The 19,508-nt window shown below is 30.5% G+C and overlaps 3 protein-coding genes across 4 annotated transcripts; all 3 read right to left on the bottom strand.

Moving 5' to 3' along the window:
- Nucleotides 1–757: 757 nt before the first annotated feature.
- LOC100793684 (70 kDa peptidyl-prolyl isomerase) lies at nt 758–7,732 on the bottom strand. Of its 2 annotated transcripts, XM_003550253.5 has the most exons (12): nt 7,443–7,732; nt 6,838–7,185; nt 6,136–6,216; nt 5,963–6,043; nt 5,231–5,425; nt 4,379–4,468; nt 3,755–3,930; nt 3,436–3,558; nt 3,189–3,335; nt 1,972–2,099; nt 1,751–1,871; nt 758–1,042 (listed from the first exon to the last, which is right to left on the bottom strand). In XM_003550253.5, the coding sequence occupies exons 1-12, from the start codon at nt 7,612–7,614 to the stop codon at nt 953–955; spliced, it is 1,752 nt and encodes a 583-aa protein (XP_003550301.1). In that variant the 5' UTR covers nt 7,615–7,732; the 3' UTR covers nt 758–952. The 2 variants fall into 2 exon arrangements, with proteins under 2 accessions (XP_003550301.1, XP_040867431.1); XM_041011497.1 differs by lacking the exons at nt 5,963–6,043; nt 6,136–6,216; nt 6,838–7,185; nt 7,443–7,732 and having other exon boundaries at nt 5,309–5,314.
- Nucleotides 7,733–9,556: 1,824 nt separating this feature from the next.
- LOC121173889 (pre-mRNA-splicing factor ATP-dependent RNA helicase DEAH7-like) lies at nt 9,557–10,997 on the bottom strand. The gene is made up of 3 exons (XM_041011496.1): nt 10,661–10,997; nt 9,991–10,149; nt 9,557–9,747 (listed from the first exon to the last, which is right to left on the bottom strand). The coding sequence occupies exons 1-3, from the start codon at nt 10,742–10,744 to the stop codon at nt 9,745–9,747; spliced, it is 246 nt and encodes an 81-aa protein (XP_040867430.1). The 5' UTR covers nt 10,745–10,997; the 3' UTR covers nt 9,557–9,744.
- Nucleotides 10,998–13,278: 2,281 nt separating this feature from the next.
- On the bottom strand, nt 13,279–14,340 carry LOC100793150 (uncharacterized). The gene has a single exon (XM_003550252.5). It carries the CDS (start codon nt 13,949–13,951, stop codon nt 13,454–13,456), a length of 498 nt encoding a protein of 165 aa, XP_003550300.1. The 5' UTR covers nt 13,952–14,340; the 3' UTR covers nt 13,279–13,453.
- Nucleotides 14,341–19,508: the final 5,168 nt, after the last annotated feature.

Raw genomic sequence — 19,508 nt, 5'->3', positions numbered from 1 at the left:
TCGCTTCTATAACCACCAACCTCCACTGTTTAATGTTTATGTACTGATAGTGTAAAACAAACACTATCTCTTTCTTTTTTCTAATGTGTTTCTACAAAAACACAACATTTTTACTACTTTTTTTTTTCTTTCTTGCTTGCTCCTTATTTTATTCGTTGAATCCTATAGTGTCATCGTTAGGGTTCACTGGAGATGGTGGTGTGTCAGACTTTTCGTCAGGACAAGTAGTTTCGACGGCAAATCCATTTTGGCGGCTACCATGAACAACCCCAACATCGCCGTTCCTACAACCACCAACCTCCACTGTTTAATGTTTATGCCCTGATAGTGCAAAATAATTTTACATTATCAGTGCATAAAACATTTTAATACTTATTGCAATTCTCATTTAAACATTATCTTATCTTAACCTACATTAGAGCATTTAACGCAATTGGTTGAGTAAAATGTGAGTTATTCTAATAGAGGTGCGAACTCGATTTGACCCAAACAATTTGAGCTTAATAATTTTTGTATTTGAATCATATCCGAACTGAACCGATCAATTATAGAGTTTTTGGTTGAATCACAAATTTTAATATCTAGACATGTTGACATTTTCTTCAATTCCTACACATAAAAACTACACTAACCATTGACCAAAGTGATATTACTACAACCTTTAACAACAATACTCTTTCTTTTGTTAGCCACCTAATGGCATTAGGTACAATATAACTATCCAAAATAAATGTAAAGAGCTAACAATTAAACAAGATTTGCATGCGAATGTAGTATGTATAATGTTCATCTGAAATGTGGCAAGATTACAAGTTGATGGAATACATAAATGTACTCTATTGGAACATGTAGGTTTTCATCCGAATCCAATTTGCAACTTCCATCTACTAGTTTACATATTTTGTTAATAGAAGCTTTATATTATAATCTATACATGTTCAACAAGAATCAACTATTGAATCACTGCGCTATCAGCAACTTCGTCAATTTCCATTCTTGCAACCTCTTCATTTTCCCCCTGATCTTTCTCTACCTTCAATCTCTGTTTGATAAGAGTAAGAACTTTAGTTACAAATACAATTTATGTGGAAGCAAGAACATTGGGTGTTTATAAATGACAAACAATAGAGATAAGAACAAAATAAAAAAGGAGAAGAAATGATAAAAAAAAAATCCTAAGTTGACAACATCGGAATTGTTGAAATCTTTCTTTATCCATTGCCTTATCAAGGCATCAACCTAGACTTGGAAGGAAAATTCCATGTTTATGTAGCACCCATATTAGCTTCATAGATCCGCAAGCAGTTATTAGATCGAAAAAAGATGTACACATTAGACAATGTAAGCCTAGGGATCTAAAAAAAGATCCTCTCCTTGTTAAGATTCGGTCATTGATGAACAACCCAAAAGTCCATTCACACACAATCTGACTCTAGATCCACACAATAGTAATTGGGTTCAGCATCTGCTGCAAAATCACATTTTAATAAAATACGGAATAGTGAACAAAGTCGACCCTGTTATGATACACATACCACCATAGGTCCTTACCTAGAATTAATGATTGAGTTAGCATCTTTTCTTTCTCTCACTTTTTTTAGCTTTTCTTTTTCTAAAGAAGTATGTCTATTATTTCAACCCTACTTGTACTCAATTTTCTCCCAAAAAAAAAGGTATGCAGGACTGGAAGCAGGACACCTAATATTAAATACACAAGCAGAAAGAGTCATTAAATCTAAACAATACTCACCTTTATAGCCATAGATGGGTCCTTTGTTTTACGTGCAAGCATGTTTTCATATAGCTTAGCATCTTTTTTGTCACTGTCAGCTTGAAGTTGCTTCAATTTCTTCTGAATTACCTTAACATCTCTGGAAAATGAAAAATCATCATTTCTTTAATATGAGTATGAGAAGCATCCATTTTAAACGAACAGTAATTTCTTTTTGGAGAATCAACCCTTTTAAGTACCTGTTTTGTGGGTCCACCACAAGAGCTTTCTTGATGTCTACATCTGCTAAAAGATAATCTCCAGTTTCTATATATGCTTGTGCTCGTCTGTAAAAAGCTTTCACATTGCAAAATTCAACATCAAGCACCTGAGAGGAGAGTAAGAAATTCATTATGATAGCTACTCTAATAACCAGGCATACATCTTAGAAGTTGAATATGAGTAGATATTAATCCATCCCTTCCTTGTTTGCACTCAGAGGCATGCATCAGCATACATGAAGCTTCCAATATATGTGGAAAATTTTCCACTTAACTATTTTACAAGTTTACCAGTATCTGTATATGCCAACATAATAATTTTCTATGCCCATACTGTGGTAGTTACATGTAGGCATTGCCATTATTCATCTAGAAATTGAGAAGACATAGTGTGAATCTTTTCATAATTGAAACATATAAGTGCCTTTAGCAGACAACAATACTAAAATATCTGTTAAATTATGCAAAGAACAATCTCAGCACAACCAGTGTTGAAGCCCCCCTTGACTACAACATTACAACCATTTATGCACCATCATCTGATGAAACAACTTAGCAGAATATAATTGATAGATACAGAAACCCTGCTATTACTAGAGTCTGGGTGAGAAGCCATAAAGGGAAATGTGGTGTCTTATTCACCCACGTGAGAAAGAGAGATAAAGAAAAGGGGATGCAAACAGGGATTTTTCTAGTAACTGTCTAGACATCTAACAGTAGTGTAAAGGGAGAGTGAGAAAAGGGTGAAGCCTGTTAAAGTGTTAATCGTTAAAAGCAAGAGAAGGAGCAAGGAGATGAAAGAAAGAATTCAGTGGAAAGGGAGGAACTTGAGAGGTAAACCTAGATTTGTTGTGAAAACACTATTATCATCCTCTGAATATTCAAAACACTATTATTTATGTTTCTTTCTTATTTCTGTTTCTGAAATCTCGGTTAATTCCCAGTTTTTTTAACATTCGAAAGAATTTCTCAGACTATTGCATACAAGCAAGTTACCTCAAGAAACTCATAATTCAGAAATAGCAGACCAGGACTCTCGTGAGAATTATTTTGATTTCCTTAACCTCCTAATTTGTTATACCTAAAGCATACAACTTGTTATCACTTCTCCCACCCATAGTTATTCTCTCCAATTAGCCAATCTGCTCACAGAATTGGCTTTTTCAAATCTTATGCAGGACTTGATAGGCCGTTACCTGTGAACATAGCTTGATTGCTCCAGGAAAGTCATTAAGTTTAAGGCTACAAGCTGCACTATTCAACCAGCATGACACTTTCAGTGTCTGAGCTTGCTTTTGCTCATCAAACCCAAAGGATCCATCTTCATCAACAAAATCAGCAGCCTGAGAGAGAACAAGGTATCATGGATTTGGCAGAAATCATGAACTAAAGGAATCTTAATGAAACTTAAAAAACCAAACCCAACACAAGTCAAGGATTTACCTTTTCATATTTCTTTCCTGCTCGCTGATAATTGCCAACTTTAAATAATACATTTCCTTCTTCTTTCATCCTCCCAGCCACCTCAATTTTCTCCTTACTATTCAATTCCCATGGTGCTTTCTCCTTTAAATCAAATAAAAGTTAGAATTATTGAAAGCAATGCTGCATGAGAAACTATACATATATGTATCTAACAGACAAACTATACACTGAAAGAGAAACTAAAGCATACTGCAAGTCATTTTGGTTTTCTCCACTCTTTTGGGTAAATGATACAAGTTTCCATCTCCTTACTATTTTGATATTTTTTTCCTCTTACCTTAATAAAATCCATCATCTCAATGTCATAGACTACATTTGAGCCCGGTGGCACAATAGCAATATCTCGTCTCACTTCAACATCTCCAAATGCATAATCAGGATGTATGCTAATTATCGCCCTCTCACCCTTCTTCATTGTTGCCACAGCTCGGTCTAGACCAGTAATCACTTGTTCTACAGACAACAAAGTAGAAACACTATTATCATCCCTTCCTAGATGTCATAAATACTCAATAATCCTCAGTTCATTACCAAGCAAGTGGAAAAATGCATATGTTTAAATTATGAAGTTTTAGGTATAGGGAGGAAGAGAGATAAAATAGAATGAAACACTGAATCAATATTAACTGAGATTTATTACAATGTCTTGATGAGTATGATATGTTCATAAAACAGAGCACTAACCCTTATTTATACTAATCATAATATTAACTAAATATGGAAATAAATCATGACTAGATAAGGAAATATGGTAACCAATCCTAACAAATGATGAGGAAATAGAGAAACTAATCCTTGAGAATAATCTAAGACATTCCAAGTTATGATAAGATATTTTCATATATTCTAACTAAAAAACATACAAAAGAGTGTAATTAAAGAAGGATAAGAATAAGCTCACCCTCATCAGTTATGAATTCCAAGGGTAGTGTTTCACCAATTCCTCTTTTCTCAAATACAGTGCCATCTTCTAGCATAGCTGTGAAGCTCACTGCCATAATTTCATCAAAAGCAATTAGTAAACTGAGGATTTTTTTTCCTTTTCTTCTTGGACTTTAATTTTCACAATTAATAAAATTATAGTTGTAGTACCTTCTTACTTTAAAGAAACAACAAACTTTATATACTTACAATATGAGTATTTACCCAGAAAACCATTCTAAAAAGAAGCTATATACAAGTTACGCAGTACAATTTGTATTGTTTGTCTGCTGAGTCGTGACCATAACAATGGTCATTCTATCTTTATTATTTATGTGTGGTTGTACTATTGTGGCCTGTCTAGACACAGAAGTTAATACATTTCTTTAATGTTTTCATTTTAAAAAAAAAAATTGGGATGATTTATCGTTGAAGTAAACTTGAAATTGGATTGGCAGATAACATGGGAAAAAGAACATTAAACCCTTGTCCCCAATAACATCAAGTGACACTAGATTTGGGAACATTAACATGAAACTATTCACAAGAGAATAACATAGTTTATGTGATTCACTACTTATATGCTTATAATTTTAACACTAAAGGAAATGAAAGAAATCAGAAATAGAAAAATTAGAGTCATGCAAAGATTCTGCTAATATAGATTATAATGAAACATCTGGCCATGGCCATAGATTTGAAATTTCCTCTTTCATCTTATGACGTTAATCCTTACAATTCTAGATCCATTCCGATTCATATCAACTACATTAATAACCCATCAACCCAAGTGGTTAAACTTGTTGAGGTTAAATGAGAGTTGTTTTCTTACCAGTAACATTTGCACCTTCATTGGCTGTGAAAGCACCCTCCCCTTCTTTCAAAATCTTTTTAATCACCTTGGAGTCACCAGTAACATTTATGACAGGCTTGAAGGACACCAATTCAATATTAACATGCAGCACTGAATTCGGAGGAATTGAACAGAGCCCACTGCCAGCTTCTCTCCCCTTCTCCCCAAAGGCATCTGGAGTAACCGTATTAATAACTTCCAAATTAATTACAAGAGATAGTGGACTGCAATATCTATCAAGCTAATGAATAAAAGTGTAACTCCAAGCTGACATCCAGATATGGAATAACTTGAAGCCAAGGAATTTGAAAGAAGCAGCAAAAATTAATAAGAATAAATGGAAATGAACCCTAATTTGCAGAAAAGAATTATGCCAAAAGCCAGTTTAACTTTCAATTGGCTTACACAGTTGATGCACAAATGTTGATGTTTGCAGTTCCCTAGACTGATCAATTTATCAAGGGCAATTATGGTAAAGTAACCAAAATGCTAGCAAACAGAAACTGACTGGGAGAAGGCAGAAACATTTCAATGGACTGCATAGATGGTTACACCATTTTCATTTCAATCAGAGTCATATTTTGAGACCAAAGTTTCATGCATCTCAACAAAATGAGGAAATATATGCCCACATAATAAACCTTTCATCTGGTTACCCGAAACACAAAAAATACAGATAATGTAGGCAGATTAGAAGAATAAAAGACATACACTGGGGTTGGAGAATTAATTCAGCCTTCTCTCCCCTTGTCATAGTCATGATTACTTTTGGCAATATAGGAAAAAGATGACCTACAAGTAGCACCATATTTGGTCAAACAACCTGTGAGACGAAAAATGAAATTATATTTCATCCAAAAAACAGCACAACTCAACGTTATTACCATCCTTCATGTGAAACTCAACTCCTCCTTCCAGCGTCTCCACAACAACAGTGCCATCACCAAGCACCACCCGATACTTTACTGCAGCAGCAAAATATCCAACAAGAACTAATAAGCCGAAACAATCTTTATTCATAAAACATGCCAAAAGCGATACATAAAAAAAAACATCAAAATGAATAGCAACATGAATTTAATTAAAATGCCCTAATGGTGTAAAGGCTTTTTACACTGAAACCCAATCATGGATCACCACGTGCAATAAAATTATTGCCTTTTGTAATAATTACATTAAAAATCATATCTAATTTGTACTTGGTTAATAGTGTAAAAAATCTGTACATTAAAAGAATATAAAAATCAATTTCTTTTGTGTGTGTGAAATCACATGCATCCTTCATAGGAAACAATCATGTATATCTATTCAAGTCAGACAAGAGCATTATGGACAACAAAGCTCTCTCTCACTCGAGACTGCTAATTAAGCTGGAAAAGCCTTGTGTTGATTCACACACTTAATGGTTATATTCGGAAAAACCCAAGTCCCACATTAACTAGAGATAAGGCCAATATAGAGTATATAAGTGGGGTGTATTGGAAAAATCAAATTCTAACATACAACTCTCAACTTGTTGATATGTTCAATCAATGGGAAGTTGAAAAAACATTCATAATCAAGAAAAATCAACTATATTAGATTACCAAGCACTTCATCAAGATCACCAGGGCGCTCAATGCCACTCCCCTTCTCCAGAATTTTCTTGACAACTCCACCATCTTTGCAAACATCCACCACCGTGATCCACGAAACGAGCTCCACCTCAAACCGCACAGCCGAAGAGTCGTCGGAATCAAGCGAAACATCGCCATCACCACCATCTCCGGGCAACGTGAACAATGCCACCTCCCCTTTCTTCATAGTGATAATGGCACGGTCCAAACCAGCACCAATGTCATCTTTTCCAAGAGCAAACGTCCTAGGTTGATCCCTCTCCCTAGTGGAATCAAACGTTGTTCCATCGAGCAATGTTCCAATTCCAACACAGCGAACTACATTGAATTAAATAATGTAACAAAGCATAATGCACTGGTAAGTGATAAATAACTAAATTTTGTATCAATAGATTGAACATTGAAGTTTTTTTTTTTTTGGAGATATAAAGTTGGCACACTGGTTGGTGGTTGGGGAAGAGTAAAGGAAGAAGGGAAGGGGGGAGTGGTTGTGGTTCGAATCCCGCAATTGACATTTCTAATAAAACTAACAAATTAACAGTTGCCGATAAAAAAAAAAAAAAAAGAATACTAACCAGTTACGACGTCGTCGAAGTTGGGGAATTCCAATCCCTGTCCGGGTTTGAAAAGCTTCTTCTTGAAACCACTGAATTCTCTCTCTTCGCCGACCTTCTGCGGCGGCGCTGAATCCACTACCTCGCCGGGCTCCTCGTCGAATTCATCCTCCTCCGACAACAGCACCACCATGTTTTTTCCTTTCTAGTCTATTCTCGAACAATCTTCCTCGGATTGTTAGAACAACAATCAGGTGTCACATGTGTGCCTCCTGAACTGTGTCTGTGTGAGTGAATAAAAAATGATTTGGACTGAATGAATGTATATATATATACCTCAATGCTGAGGTTTTTAAAGTTTGACTGTGGAAAATCAATTAGAAATTCTTTTAGGTATGACTTTTAAATAATTTATAAAAAAAAAAATTGCTGTACATACTGAATTTTGACTGAATTTATAGAACATAATAATTTTTACAAATAATATTATTATATCGATAGATAAAGAGATTATAAAACTATTAATATTATTTAATTAACATTAGAATCAAAATGTACATAGAATCCTGTGAATATTGTATTTTATTTTATTTTAAAAAATCTATATTTGGCTTGGAGTGAGTTTGCTTAAATGTTCCATATTTACTTTTTATTTCCATTTTTAAATTCTGTATTTAATGATTAGTTGATTATTATGATTTTTTTTCTCAAATCCATTTTTAGTCTTTTAATGATTGAATAATTTTGGTTTCTAATTTCACCTTTATATTTTTAAAATTTAATAATTTTTTATTTACTATTAACTTTTAAACAAAAATTATTAATGTGACATATGAATGATGATATAACATTAACATGATAACATCATAAATATCTTACACATAAATTGACGTGCCACTATGAACCAAAATTACACATTATTAATGTCATGTTATCCAGCATGTGAGTGTCCCATTTTATTTTTAAGCATGCATCTGCCTCACTTGAGAGGGACATGCAATTCTCGCATTCGGATGCAAAAATCTAAAGCATCTCGAGTGTTGTTCCAGCCCGAATGCTGGTTACTTTAAATTCAACTTCTTTGCAAACACAACAGTGTAATGGCATGGCCACATGGAATCCAAATTCCTAGCATAATGGCAGAGGCAGTGACCATTGTGTACCCTCTTAGCCTCATGTACCTTCATATCCACAGATAAGAACTAACTAAATATATTGGTCAAAATTTCATACTTCACATGGTACCACTAGCTTAGATAACTAACTAATCACATTCTGAAAATGCACTATAAACCTCAGTGAAACCTTTCTTGATTAATCTCTTCTATGATCATAACCTAGCGTGTCATATACAATGATTCAATTGAAGGACAAAATGACAGCTAGCTAGCGTTGCACAATCACTGGAAAAACAAAATGACAAGAAACATCAATTTAGTGTGTCAAGCACAGAAAGATTCTAAAGAAAAGCAAAATGCAGAGGCATTGGAAGTTTGATAATGAAGTTGATAGTGTAAGCACGAGTGTGTGAAATGCAAACTTTTCTGTTACTTGCAAATTTAAATTTCAATACCCACTTTCCTTCACTTCCCAGCACCTAGGTAGGGAATTGGACTACTGCTATGACACAGTGGATCAACAAGCATCATCTTCCATGTCATCAACAGAAAAAGAAGAAAAAAACAGTATAGTAATTGCATGCATTGGACACTGCACAACATAAAGCTTTCAGTAGTTTCCTTATCTTAGAATACTTATTACATACTGCACACCCATCGAATGCCAAAATATAAAAGAATACTTTATCATTATACCTATGGTGTAGTAAATACTATGTAGTGCTTATGTATGATTTATTAGTAATTTAGTATAGAGTTCTGCAGACTGCTCAACATGGACACTGTATATGATGTATACTGCTTTTTTTGTAATCTATATTTTGGCCCTTTATGTTTTTTGTCCCAGATTAAGTGAAAATAAAAGACTAATGCAGGGAAATTTCCATGAAATAATCCATCAATAAGAGTTGAGAAAGTTTTGGAGATAAAAAAAGTGTTATATTATATAATGAATTTCTTAGTTACAATGAATATTAGATCAGCTATTTAAAAGCAAAGCACCTGAAGTCTCTTTGGTCTCAAAACTGTGGAAGAAAAGTTCGGTAATGATGTATCAGACTCCTTAACTGTGGCTCCACTGCTATGGAGCACTGCATGTACTCCTTTGTGGTCAGGATTAGCTCGTGGTACAACCCATACCATAGAGAGCAAAATGCATTTACGGGCTCCTTGAGTGTTTCACGTAGAAGTACCCCATCAGTCATTTACTGCAAAGTTTAACCACTGAAGTTAGACCATAACACAAGAAGTTTATGATTAATGTGCCAACAATCCACACATCATTGTCCTAATTTTGAGCATTTAGAGTGATTGATTGTGAATTTGTGATTGTTAATTACATCAACTCGAGAGATTGGATTCCCATAAGTTCCTTGCATTTTGCCAAAAAGCAGCCCTATCAAATATCATTACTTTATGCATATATAACAATGAAAAAAAAAAAAATCAACCTGTAATAACTCTTCTGGCAGATATTTCCTTTGCTCTGAAATGATTTTTAACTTAGCAAAGTCACTCACAGCTTCTCCCTTCTTCAAATGCTGTGAAAACTTAGCTTCCTCAAAATCAATTTCACCTTGTTTTCCCACTACGGCAATGTCTGCATCAATCTGGCAATGGATACAGTATAAGCATTGGAAATGGATACAGTATAAGCAGCATTTACCATGTATTAGTTTTCTGGTCCATTTAATCAAAGTACATGCCAGAGTTCAAGTGCCATTCACACAAAAGCCAACTAAGTTAGTAGATTGCAACATAAAATATATCTATCTAGCTTATCACGCCACTTCCAAGCACGCGAATGAAGATAAAGTAACTGCTCCAAAACTAAATCACAACAAACATGATAATAACTTTCATAAACTTCAATCTTTGGCTATATGAGATCCAAGTAAGCACAATGAGATTAAAGAATCAAAATACAAAACATAGGGTGCAGAACTTTTTCCCTCGCAAGTTTTTCAGTTTTTATCATATCTCCTTATGGACACTAACTATCTTTATTTTATCTACTTAACACTTTAATTAGCAGCAGGAAGCTCCAAACAGACAACACCCATACACTTACAATTACAGGAAAATTTAGCTTAAATATGATGAGAAATAAAAAAAACTTACCAGTCTTTTGGCAAAATCAGCCTCTTTTTTCTGAAAGAAAGCTTTGTCTCCAAGAAAAAGTGATGAGTTATCGCCATCAAACATAGTGCTGCCTTCCTCCCTATCATACCTTCACGATAATAATTGTAATTAGATTAAATTGTAATTGATAAATGAAAAATAGAGTGAGTTCAAATCACACAATATAATATGAATCGCTAAGTCTGAAAGAAGGTAAAGCTTCAGCTCCAAATTTGAAAATCACTCAGTAGAATTATCTACAAATTCTGCTCCATCACCACTAAGATAAGGTAAATGAGTCAAAATGTTAGGACTCAAGGCGAACTAGATGTTACTAATAAACTTGTATCGAAATAGTAATAAACCAATTGTTTTTTGAGGAATCGATAAAAGTTTGAATCTTAGAAAAATGTCATTTTAGAAGAAAGTATAATAACACCACTTCCTATATATATTTGAAAGAGTCTTTTTTTTTTAAGGATATTTGAAAGAGTCTAAGAAGTGTAAAAATAGTTGAAAAAAACAAAACTTAAAGGAGTTTTGTCTAGTATATTAATATTACGTAAAAGAGTAATACTTTTTTCAAAGGAATATATTAAGGTGGAATCTCTTTATGTTCCTGTCATATCATACCAAAATCCGTGATGATACCTTGTGTAACATTTAAAAACGTTTATACTTCATAATCAATTATTTTGACCAACTGTATGTTGAATTTGACCAAAAAAGTCTTTTCACAGTTATTATCGGATTCTTGGTTTTTAAGTTATAATTATAAATCCTCTAAAAAAACTTATAATTATAATTCGCCTTAAAAAAGTTATAATTATAAATTATAATTATTATATATGAAGATTTTATTTTAACAGGAAATCAGGATGTTTGTATAAAACTATAACAATTATATATCTAAGATATTGTAAAAAAAATGAGACATGTTTGAAAAGTATGCAAGAAGTAAAAAAATATAAAAAAGAATAATAAAATATATATCTAAGATTTTATTTTCACGGGTCATAATACATAATTTGTTCATTTCAACCATAAACTTGAGAGATTTGCATACGAGAGGAGAGTGAGAAATGGTATTAATGGACTCTTTTAGTTTTAATATTCTTTTTTCACATATTTTTTTATTGGGTGAAATTTACGTTTTTTTAAGATTTTAATATTTATATAATATAAAATAATTTTACACCGTCATACAATCACATATTACCGATTTAAATTTATTATACATTATGAATATGGGTTAATCGTATAAAATTTTTTTATAGTGTGAGTCGGTCATCATATAACATTTTTCTCTCTCTTTTCTTTTTTTAAGCCTGGGTGAAACTTATATAACTCTCATCAATTATGTGGATTTTATTTTTCAATTTGTGCATTTTATCCATAAATTAGTGAGATTTACATAAATTTTAAAATTAAAATGTGTTAAAAGTATATTATTAACACTCGTTTTAATTGTAGATGTTAAAATGTATGTGGTTTGGAAATATAAGGTTTAATTATATCTTTTATCCTTAATTTTTGACAAAAAAATTTATTCTATAAGAACTAAAAATAATGGTTTCAAATTTTAGAGGATGTAAAAGACAAAAAAAAAGATTAAAATTAAAACTCACTTATGTCATTAGAATTAAAAACATATTTAATAATCCATAAGTAATTCAATTAACAACATAACATATCTTAAATTTATAAGAAAAAAATCTAAGTTAAACTTTAAGTATAACTAAATTTTACAACAAATTTTAATCTCATAATCAATTTAATAAATATTTCCTTAATGAACATCATACTAAAGTAATCATATATAAGAAAATTAATTAACAAAGAATAAAGTAGTTACATATTTCTTATAATTAGGAAAAAAAATTATATAAAGAAATTAAATACATTTTTTATGATATACTCACAAATAATATCTTCATATTTTATTTTTAGGAACAATAATTACGATGGAGACTATAAAAAAAATTGTCCCTGGAACAAAAGTCACCATCAATTAGTTACAACAGCTACAAAACCCCTGACAAGTTAAAGGGAAGCCTCACTTACTCTGATTCGTATTTAATTTAATTCGCACAAAACAAATCTGTAGCTTGCAAGGTGTAAAGTTTATGTCATTATTACACGAATTCTCTTACTATAGAGAGACAAATTAGTTAATAACCATTCCAATAATCGTTCTCCGCTTTCGCCATCTCATCTCATTTATTAAAATCCAAGAAAACATAAAACTCGTGGCTAATTACTCTTAATTATAATACGTCTTAATTTTTAATAATATTAATATAAACAACTCAATTTAGGCCACCAAAATTTTAAGAAACTTAAATAATTTTCTTCAATTAAGTATTTTTATTAACGAAGTATTTAACTTACAAATATTATAATTTTCTTTTTGATATTTAATACCAAATTAAACAAATAATAATTATTTATATAAATAATTCTTTTTAATTTTAAAGAACTCCAAATCATATTTGACATTAAAAATAATATATTTTTAAAAACATCCATTAACAATTCACATTATAGATGCTATAAAAATACTTAAAAACTAAAGATGAGTATAGTAAATAATTACCAACATCAAGAAACTCTCATAGTTCCACCGACAAGCTAAAAAAAAATCTTATTTACAAGAAAATCTCTATCCAAAAACAATAGAATCAATAAAGTTTATCATGAGAAAACAGATAAAGAAAGGAGAAGGATTAATTGTTACAAATTCAACTAATTAATTAAAATCTCTTTCTCTCACTTAATTATATCTAAGTATACTTAGATGGAGACAAGTCTGGAACTGGGAATTTGAAAAGCAGAAGAAGGTCTTCTCTTGGCCTCCACAGCATAGCTTCTACTCCTCGGATACGAATCCGTCACACCCTTTTCAGAGTCATAGGGCTTATCCTCCTCAATCCTCGCCATCCCAACACTGCTAGACTTGGGCAAATTATTACCTTTCGATGAGTTCGCATGTTGTTGTTGTTTGAGGACCAAATCCATGTCGATTCGATTCGCCAAGGTTCTCGCGGACGCGGCCCTGAGAAGCTCCGCATAATCCTCGCTGACAACCTCGGACCTCGTCGACGTGGCCACGCTGTGGCTCCTCGAGAACCTTCCCGCGCCTTCTGTGGGGTCGCCGCCGTAGTAGCTCACGTGCTGGCCGCAGTTCGTTATGCTCCGCACGTACATGTCACGTGCTTTTCCCAGTGCTCTGATTGGTGATGCCATGATTCGAACAAACTTGTTCTGGCTCTGCTTCTTGCTCCTCATCATGATCGATGGTTAATTAACACTTAATTGATCACTTTTGCTAATGAAATGAAAGAAGGAATGAATATCAAAGTGAATTTGATCAATCCCCTATGTGGGTGGATGTATATATATGTGGGATTTGTAAGATGCCAAGGAAACTATGAGCAGCAGAGTCAGGTGGACTTTTTCATAGCACACCGGATTGAGAAGACCATATGATTATGATTATTATAAAAGATAAGAATGAAACCGTGGAACAGACTATTACTGATGTGTACTACGTGGTTCTCTCTCTCTTTTTTTCTTTTTTTTTGAATTCACTATGTGGTATTATTAGTTTAATCAATTTGTTGAAAATTGAATAAAATAGAGATGAGTTAGATTAGAAGGGCATTGACTGTTTTCAGTTCAAACATGATTTTTTTTAATCCTCTGGAATGATATGGAAAATACAAAGCACGTATGCTCCCTTCCAGCCAGGGCAAATTGAAAAAAATAAATTTAAAATATAATATATATATATATATATATTAATATAAGAATAAATAAATACACTTGAATAAAAAATCTTAAGATTGTATTTAAAACACATAGTTTCCGTGAATGTATAGCAACCATTATTAAAAAAAGTATAGAGTATTTATGTCATGCGACTCACGCCCAGTTGTCACCATTTTAGAAAATAAGAATAATAATTAAGAACAAATAAAGGAAAAGCATATAAGCCTAAATCCTAATCATAAAAATATTCCGCCTTTTTCGGGATGGCAATCGCCACTTGGATTTGGATGAAACCATTTACATTATTGGCCAAAAACTATTCATCACATGATTCGGAGTATTTCATTTGCCAAAAAAATAGTAAATAAATATTTTATTTTTCTTAAATGTGATTAATATTTCTCATATTAGTAAATTTAGCCTTTTTTATATAAAAAAAATAACACTTCTAGGATTCTACGAAGAGTAGCCGAGTGTTATCCTTAAGGGAAAAAAAGTGTCTCTATCTGCAGCAAATTAATCAACAGACACTAATTATTCTAAATATATTTAAAATTTTATAGATGAAAAACAAGTTACTGCTAATTAATTATCGTTATATGGTATATTTCTATAAAAAAAATCAGATTTAAATATAATTTTTATCTTTATATATATATATATATATATATATATATCTTTTTATTCATTTTTTAGTCCTTTTAATTTTTAAACAGTTTCTATAATATTTAATTCTTTAGTATTATACCTGTAGTTACCTAACTGCACTTAAAAGTGATTAAAGAGTCATGCATTCAAAATAAAAATTAAAACTATGCATTTATTAGAGATACTAAAATAAAAATTATGTAAAATAACCTGTCGTAATGTGTCAATAGTTAATAGTAGGATAATGGCATGAACTAATGTAAAAACAAATGAACTATACAGAAACTATTTCAAAAAAGTTAAAAAAAATAAAACTAAAAAACAATTAGCTAGTGCAATACAAAGACTAAACATAAACTTTAAGTCATAAAAAAAAAGAACATTTTCCATATAACAAAAGTTAGTTAAAAGTTCAAAATATAATGAGAGTAAAAATTGTAAACAAATATACTATGCACGTGTCTTCTATTCGTCATTAGAGCCTAAGATCGAGACTACACTTGTTAATCTTATCTATTTTACAAATTTCTCATTTGATTACATAAAGATCATGTATGAATTAGTTGTAAATGTGGCCAAAATGTGTAGTTATGATTGTAAAGTCATTTTTTACAACGTGCATGGCAAATATACATTCTATATTGATTATTGAGCCATTAATCTGGAGGCGCCCCTTGTATATTGAGGAAGGGTGCAAGTAGAAAAATTACACGATATTGAAACAACTAGTAAAGTAGGAAACAACAGCAAAAGTGGAAATTACGTACTCGATCTTCTAGCAGCATACATACGACTAAGAAGAAACAACACGACTCTAGCTATGCGAATTAAAAGCTAAACGACGATAATATTGAAATATAAAAAACTAGGGCTTCATCTTAGTTTCCAGAAGAAATAAAAAGCTTCCCCACATTGGAAACTGATAAAAATGAAGCAGGTGTTGAACTGGGATTGACCTCTTTGTCACACTTTCCAAGTAACAACTGAAATCATCACCCACATATATATGATGCCTAATAATTGTACTAAATCTAGAAGAACTTAAATATCATTTTTATATATTTATTTTTTGTATTTTACAAATTAATTATGGTTACTATATATATGTTGTTTTAATTCTATTAAGATGATTGTGACACGAAATCGATATATATTAATTTGGAAATACGTAATGTAATTTATCTGGACATTTATATTATGATAATTACTATAAAATATTTAGGATTGCTTTCATAAATTAAAAATTAAAAATAATGGAAATAAGATTTTAAAGTAACGAAGCATCTATTTTAATCCATCGAATGCGTTATTTATTTATTTAAACTAAATTAACCTTAATTTAATTATTTACGAAGTGATAAATTTTCCTATTTTTCATAAATATTTTTAAAATATCTATTTAAATAATATTTAAATTAGTTTGGTCTCTGCTGGGATGACCTATATTTCTAAACACTATTCCTACTGACAACTGAAATCACCCACAAATGGTGCCTAACAATTGTACTACTCAATCTAGAAGAACTTGATATGATTTTGATAAATATACTACGTTGTTTTAATTCTATTCAGAAGATTGCGATAGATATATTTGGAAATGCTTATTTTATTTTATCTTGACTTTTATATTATAATAATTATTACTGGTTATAAAACATTTAATTAGAATTAAATTTCTATGTATTCTCAATACAAAAACTTTCATAAACTATCCACCAATAAAAAATTATTGTTGTAGAACTTTAAAATAATTATTATAAAATAAAAAAATTAAAATATATAATTTTTTTTATGGGATGACAGTGAAACTCCTTATACAGTATATATACTATTTACTCAAATATTTATCATTTTTTTAATAGAAGCAACTTTGAAATTTATTTAATGACTTTTTTCATAAATTAAAAATGAAAAATAATAGAGTTAAGCTTTTAAAATAATTAAACATTTATTTTAATTCATGGCTGCGCTCTTTAATATTTTTAACTGTATATTAAGTATTAACCTTTTATTTATTTTCCAAAACGCTAAATGTTCATATATTTTACATAGTATATTTTTAGCATATCTATTCAAAATTTAAATAATATCTAATGAAATTTGTCGACATAATAAAACTACAATAACAAACCTATTCAATTTAATTATCACTCGCGTGGCATGTCAAATATTTTTTTCATTTGGCAGAAAAGTTGCTAATAAATTACAAAGTATTCATATTTTTAAAAATTATAGGTATCTTTTACCGAAAACAATCATGTTTAAATTGGGTGGAATTATTATGAATGATAATTTTTTAAAAATATTTAATAATATTTATAACTCAAATTAATCCATGCGTTTAGTGGTTATGCAAATATTCATATGTGAAACTTGGGAAATTAAAATCTCAAAATAAAAAACACTTGCAACACACGTATTTGGACCAGCTCACCCATATTATATGGATGAAACAAAACTCAGCTAAATAAGGCTGTGTTTGTTAGTTTCACGGAAATCTCGTCAATCTCCTACTCTTGGTTTATTTTCCGACGCGGAGACAAACGACACGTGAAAGTCGAAACGGAAGTTTCAGAATTCTTCGGAGGCAAAATAAGCAAAAAGACAAGATATTAGTTAGAGTCAAGCACTGCGGTGATTTCAATTTAATTAATATAATTCTTTTTTAAGTATACGATAATACCCAATAAGCCAAAAATTGGGTGACAAGTCATCTCTGCATGAGAAATACAATTCAAGAACGATCTCGTTATCCTTCTCAAGAATATCGAGAAGCCATGATATTCTGGTCAGCAAACACCACATGCATATTATTGACTATTATTATTATTATTATTATATATTACATATGTGTATACGTCTGCACTGAATGCTTACTATACATAACCAATACAGTTGACCTTTCTAGAAATGTATTAAGGAATTGAAGGTGCTAGTATGATAAAAAGGATGAAAAGATAATTTTATAAAAACAAATGTTGTAAAAATATGTTATAATAGACAAGATAATTCTTTTAAAATCAGGAAGGTGCTCTTTGTAAAGAAAAAACCCTCCTTTTTTTTTTTACAGTTATTGAGATATATAAACCTTAAAAAAGAAAAAACAATGTAAGCATATATGTCTGTGGTCCTTTGTTTTTAAATATAACAAATTAAATTCTACTGAGTCAATTTTTATTGAAAGTTTTTGGGAAAGTTTTATATTTTATTATGTTTACTAATACTTGTTAAATATTTACGTATTGTTATATTATTAGTTATTACGTTTTAACAGTGTAAAATTTATGCATAGAGTTTAATGATTATATATATTATCAGTCTAAAAATTGTAAAAAATTTGCACCGTTAACTAATACGGACTGAACATGTTAGTAAGATTTTTAAAGATAATTATTGTAAAAATGAATAAATTTAACATACATAATAGTTTTTGATTAAATAATAATGAAATATTATTTGATATTGTCAGTGTATAATTTATCTTTCAAAGAAATAATCAATAATATTTAAAAACTTATCATAAATATTAATAAAAAAATAAAAGTACTTCTTTTATGCACAAAAAATATTTTAAACTAAATTAAAGATATGGTCATCAGTAATTTAATTTAAAAACATATCATAAATATAGTTCACTAAAAAAATTAAAAGTATATGTACCTTTACTTGTTTATCTCAGAGAAAATTTCACTTTAAAGTTTTGAAAAAGTAGGGAAATACTCACCACAACAAATATTAAATAGCAAAGGGATTGGATTGTCAGACGGAGATTCAAATAAGGTATAGTTGATAAGTTGGTTGAGTGAATCTTCAATGAACTTATAGCATCAAGGGTAACTCATCTGAACAGAGTTTATATAGAGTTTGCTGAAGTTTCTTGAATTCTCTGAACAGACATTAGGAATCCTTAATAAGTGCGTGGTCTAACGGGAAGAGAATAAAAATATTGCAAAGTATGGATGTTAATAGAGGTAAAAATGAGGAATGTTATATATGTTGGCTTTAAAAAATAATGTTTACATCATCTTAAATTTTATCTTAAATGTCAGTTTTGGTTTATTATAGTTTGAGTTTAATCTTAAATGTCAGTGGTTTATTATAGTTTGAGCTTAATGTTTATGTATTAATAGTGTAAAATAAATTTTATATTTAATTTATTTTAAAATAATTATTTAAAAAAATCAATAAATTTATTATATAAGATAAAATGTGATTTGATGATTATATAACAAATTTTATATTATTAGTGTATTATTCTTTTTCTCTTATATTTTAGTGGTTTTTCATTTTGAATATATTAAACTCGAAAAATCTCATTCAACAATAACTAAATCCCAATAAATAATGAATAACCAATGCATGATATATATAAATTGTAATTCATGACAAACTTCTTTAAGTGATGATATATTCTATCACCTGATATATA

Source organism: Glycine max, chromosome 17 (assembly GCF_000004515.6).
Source record: "Glycine max cultivar Williams 82 chromosome 17, Glycine_max_v4.0, whole genome shotgun sequence".
Taxonomy (NCBI): Eukaryota; Viridiplantae; Streptophyta; class Magnoliopsida; order Fabales; family Fabaceae; genus Glycine; species Glycine max.
This window is presented reverse-complemented; position numbering and strand designations above follow the sequence as displayed.